Genomic DNA, 4949 nt, shown 5'->3' on the forward strand with positions numbered 1-4949 from the left:
GAGTCATATACGCACAATTAGCAGCCATCACTGAAATTTGATGCTATCATTTTTGTTTCCCTTCCTTTTAGACTTGAGCTGTCATCTTTTTTCAAAGCTCTATTTCAGGGGTGGTTTTCATCCCTCAGATTTGATTATTTTTCTCCACCGAATTTTGGAAACTAACGCCGCTGTCCCACCATTAGTTTCAAGCTGTTAACTTTAACATATCGATGGTAAGCTAGTTATTTAACTTTACATACAAATTCAAAACGTTATTCTCCTCTTTTTTTATATATTAATCAAAAAGTAAAATAAAAGGCAGAATGTCAGGCTGCCAACAGCTTTGAGTACAACTTTAGTCAATATGTAGGCCCAAAAGCAGCCTCCTGGCTCTCTTTCGGTGCGTAGAGAGAACTCTACTTTATCGGCAGTTTCTAAGAAAAAACTCTTACTATATATTTTGAAGAGAATGAGAGTTGATTACTGATGCTATATATTTTGAAGAGGGAGGCCTACCTTAAATTTTAATTATGCTACGAAATTTTTACCGACATTTCTGTTGAAAAACAAAAATGGTTAAGTCTTAGTTTGGGTAGAAATAAAGAATGAAGACAAATTATATTGTTCAAATTCTAAACTCTAAAGCTCTCTGCCCGACTGGTTGCCGATTGGCGCTCTAGGAGAAGAGTGCATGAACCAGAACAAACTATTTTTATAGCTCAAATCCTTGTATAATCTCCAAACACAAGTCTCTTCTTTTTCCTACGCCTCTTCTACCTCAAAACTCCCAAAGTTTGGTCATTTTGGCCAACTTGATGTTGTTTGCGGTTGCTTAACATCTATTGGGTTTCACTAATTGTTCTAAACTCTTTGCTTTGGTGATCATGGATGTCTTGGATCCAATCATGGGCATTCTCCCAACACTGTGGAATGGCACTTCCAAGCGCATTGATATCATCCGTCATCTCCAAGAGAACTTGACTTCATTAAGACAGACAAGGGATGAACTCGAGGACATCAGCAAAGATGTCAGGAGCAGGGTCGAGCATGCAGAGCAGCAATATCGTAAGCATACCAACCAAGTTGAAGGCTGGCTGGAAAGGGTACAACTCAAATTACAGGAAGTGCAGAATATTTTGCTGAAGGGAGAGCAAGAGATCCAAAAGAAATGTTTGGGAAGTTGCTGTCCCAGGAATTGCTACTCTAGCTACAAGCTTGGTAAAGAAGTAATTAAGGGGACTAAAGCTGTGAATGATTTAATAAACAAAGGGAAGGAATTCAAATCTTCGGATGATATTTCTGAAAAACTACCTTCGCCTCCAGTGGATGAGATATCTGTGAAGAAGACTGTGGGCATGGACTCAATACTGAATGAAGTTTGGAGATGTCTTGACGACCATAAAGTGAGTGTGATCGGCATATACGGGATAGGGGGTGTTGGCAAGACCACCCTTTTAAAGAAACTTAACAATAAATTCATCAATGAAAGACGAGAATTTGATGTGGTGATTTGGGTTACGGTGTCTAAAGAAGTGAACTTGGATGGAATTCAAGAAGTTATACGGCATAAATTACAGATTCCATATGAAACATGGGACAAAAAGACAGACGAGCATAGTAGAGCTACCGAAATCTGCAGAAGCTTAAGTAGAAAAAAGTTTGTGCTATTGCTAGACGATCTGTGGGAGCGAATAGATCTGCCAGACATGGGAGTTCCTGACGTTTCATGCCATCAAAATGGGTCAAAAATTGTATTCACAACCCGTTCAGAGCATGTGTGCCATAGCATGGACGCTGCTGTCAAGAAATTCGAAGTGAAGTGTTTGTCATTTGAAAAATCCTTTGAATTGTTTCGACAATGTGTGACGGAGGATGTTTGAACTCGCATCATCAAATTAGAGAGTTTTCTGAAACTGTTGCTAAAGAGTGCAAAGGTTTGCCGCTTGCTTTGACCACTATTGAGAGGGCCATGTCCAATAGGAGAACACCAGAGGAATGGCGGTATGCTATCAACACATTGCAGAGTCATCCATCTGAGTTTGCAGATATGGAAAGTAGTGTCTTTCAAGTTTTGAGGTTTAGTTATGATAGCTTGAGGGATGATAAACACAAAAATTGTTTTCTTTATTGTTCCTTGTTTCCAGAGGATCATATGATTAGAAAAGATGAACTAATTGACCTCTGGATTGCGGAGGGAATTTTACGTAATTATGGTTTAGATGATACAAGAGACGCAGGAGAGTTTATTATTAGAAGTTTGAAACATGCGTGTCTGTTGGAGATGGTTGGAGATTCTGATGATTATGTTAAGATGCACGATGTGCTTCGTGATATGGCTCTGTGGTTAGCTTTGGTAAAGGAGAACAAGATTTTTGTTTTTGAAAATCAAGAATCCATTAAAAAACATGGCATTGCTACATGGAAGGAGGCAGTAAGAATATCACTGTGGGGTAGAAGTGTTAAACTTTTCAGTGAAACACCATTTTGTCCGCGTCTGCTAACTTTTGTGGTTAGACAGACTTCAGTTGAGACATTTCCTAGTCCATTCTTTCAATCTATGCATGCCATGAAAGTTTTGGACTTGTCAAAGAATTGGTACTTAACTACGTTGCCTGCCATGCTTGAAATGATAAATTTGCAGTATCTTAATTTGTCGGATACGGATATAGAGGAGTTGCCAATTATGGCTAGCAGTTTGACAAAATTGAGGTTTCTACTGTTAGATGGTACAAGGAAACTCAAAGCTATTCCAGAAGGAGTGATATCAATTCTTTCATCGCTACATGTGTTCAGCAGAGTACCAACTAGAAATAGGGAGCTGTATTTTCATTCCTTTTGGAATACAACCTTGTTACGAGAGTTGGAGTGCTTGGAAGATTTACAAGAAATTAGTGTCACCTTGTTTACAGTCGATGCTGTATTTCTATTTAAATCATCCCCCAAGTTACGAGGTTGTGTTAAACGGTTAGTAATCAAGTGCGAGCAGGGCGAGGAATTGCATTCGCCCAACGCATCCTCTTCGGTTCTAAGTACAGGCTGTTTCAACATCCTTCATGACCTCTATATCAATAATTGTTTGATAAAAGATTTGACATGCCTCAGATATGCTACACGGCTTAGATTTGTTTTTGCTGAAAAATGTCCCTTATTGGTAGAAATAATTGCCAATGAATTCAGCTCTTCATCAGAAGCCCCCAACATGTTTAAAAATCTAAAGCAATTGAATTTTCGTGATCTACCACTTCTAAAGAGCATATGCCGTGTCATGCACTTCCCTACCCTGGAGACGATACATGTAGACAATTGCCCAAGTCTAACAAAACTCCCACTTGACGTTTTCAACGAGAATAACAGCAGAATTTCGATACTGGGAGATAAAGAGTGGTGGGATAAGCTGGAATGGGAGAATTCGAGTTCAAAAGTTTCTTATCCCTCTATGCATCAGACAGCACCCGTCTCAGGATTAGCAGCACAATTTTGTTCCGACAATTTTCCACACTTCAAAGCAGCTGGTTGGTGGAATTCAGATGCGCCAAGTTATACATATGAAGCAACAAAGTTTGAGGAAAGGTACGTATCCTTCGTACTTTCGAATCCAATCTAGATCTATTAATTTTATTTTGTTGCAGTACTTAAGTTCATTTTCATGCAAACAATTTCAAATTTACTCATTAGAAAGACCAAAGTGGAATACGCAAGTTAAATCTAAAAATTTTCATCGCTGCTCAAAAAGTAGGATTACATCATATATTTGTAGTCTAGATAAAGGAGACTGATACTTCAATATTTGATATTAGTAGTTACAAACATAAAAATGTTTAACCCAAAATTATATATCTAGAAAATTTACTGGCAGAAAAACGTTTATTTTTAACAAAGACCCCTGTTTACTAACTTTTGTCCGCTTAAATTTTACTTAATACTGGGGAATCAACTTGTACTTGGAAAGGACTAATACTATCACTAAAATTTTTTACACACGTTATGAACCGTTCATTGGTGATAAGATATGTTGAGTTGACATTAAATGTAACTACCTTTTGTTGATCATGATTTAGGGTAGAGCTATGGCATTATTTTTAATTAAATATGGAGAGGGGGTGAGGGGAGAGACATTTATAGCTTTCTACTTTTCTTCTCTGATTTCCTCTCTTACCCAAATAGTAAAATGCTATCAAATTACAGAATTAAACTTTATTGATGAATTTCTGAACACTCTACTAGAAAAACTTGCTTCATTGACACTTAGGCTCTTGACAATTATGAAATTATGTACTAATAAAAAAATTATGTATTTAAAAATATAGGTATTATAAGACTTAATTTTTTATTAATCTAAACGATAAATTGAGTGGTTAATTGGTAATTTAATGAAAAAAGTCAATTTTATAAGGGTAAAATTGAAAGATATTAAAACTAAGAGGGACTGGGATTTAGATGGCCTATAGTAGAAGTAGAAAACAAAAAGGGTTGAAATGATATTTAGCAGTATTTAGCCGGAAACAAATTTTTTGAAAACATACACGAGGAAGGGACTCGAAATGAACCATCAAATAACCTCCCCCCACCAATGATGCTGCAGCCTGCAGTGTGACCTTTTTCATGTTGTCAAATCATTACATATTCTATTAGTTTTTAAAAAAGTGGATCGCTTAAGACAATTACATTCCTTGAAACTTTCTAAATTGTTACTCATATCATAAATTCGACTTACAGTTATTTTTTTTCCGTTTAAATGGATGGCTGACCTGTTTTGATTAATGAAAACTCGTAATTACACTTGAAAATTTGTTGTACATCGAACTACCTGACATTCAGCTTTGATGAATCTGGCAATTGACGTAGCAATCTTTCGCAGAGCTGACACAGAGAAACTTAGAGTGGCACGGATGGTTTCAGAAGCGGCACTTAAATATATCAATGACCTTACATATAGCTCAAACGAGGCAAAACAATTTGTAGACTGA

At 36.9% G+C, this 4949-nt stretch overlaps 2 protein-coding genes across 2 annotated transcripts; both read left to right on the plus strand.

Annotated features, from left to right (window-relative positions):
- The first annotated feature begins 866 nt into the window (after positions 1-866).
- LOC116139785 (probable disease resistance protein At5g43730) lies at positions 867-1862 on the plus strand. Its single transcript, XM_031425468.1, has one exon. It carries the CDS (start codon positions 867-869, stop codon positions 1860-1862), a length of 996 nt encoding a protein of 331 aa, XP_031281328.1.
- Positions 1863-1951: 89 nt separating this feature from the next.
- On the plus strand, positions 1952-4949 carry LOC116139876 (putative disease resistance protein At1g63350). The gene is made up of 2 exons (XM_031425544.1): positions 1952-3552; positions 4841-4949. The coding sequence occupies exons 1-2, from the start codon at positions 1952-1954 to the stop codon at positions 4947-4949; spliced, it is 1710 nt and encodes a 569-aa protein (XP_031281404.1).

This window comes from Pistacia vera, unplaced genomic scaffold (assembly GCF_008641045.1).
Source record: "Pistacia vera cultivar Batoury unplaced genomic scaffold, PisVer_v2 Contig1004, whole genome shotgun sequence".
In the NCBI taxonomy this organism is placed as follows: domain Eukaryota; kingdom Viridiplantae; phylum Streptophyta; class Magnoliopsida; order Sapindales; family Anacardiaceae; genus Pistacia; species Pistacia vera.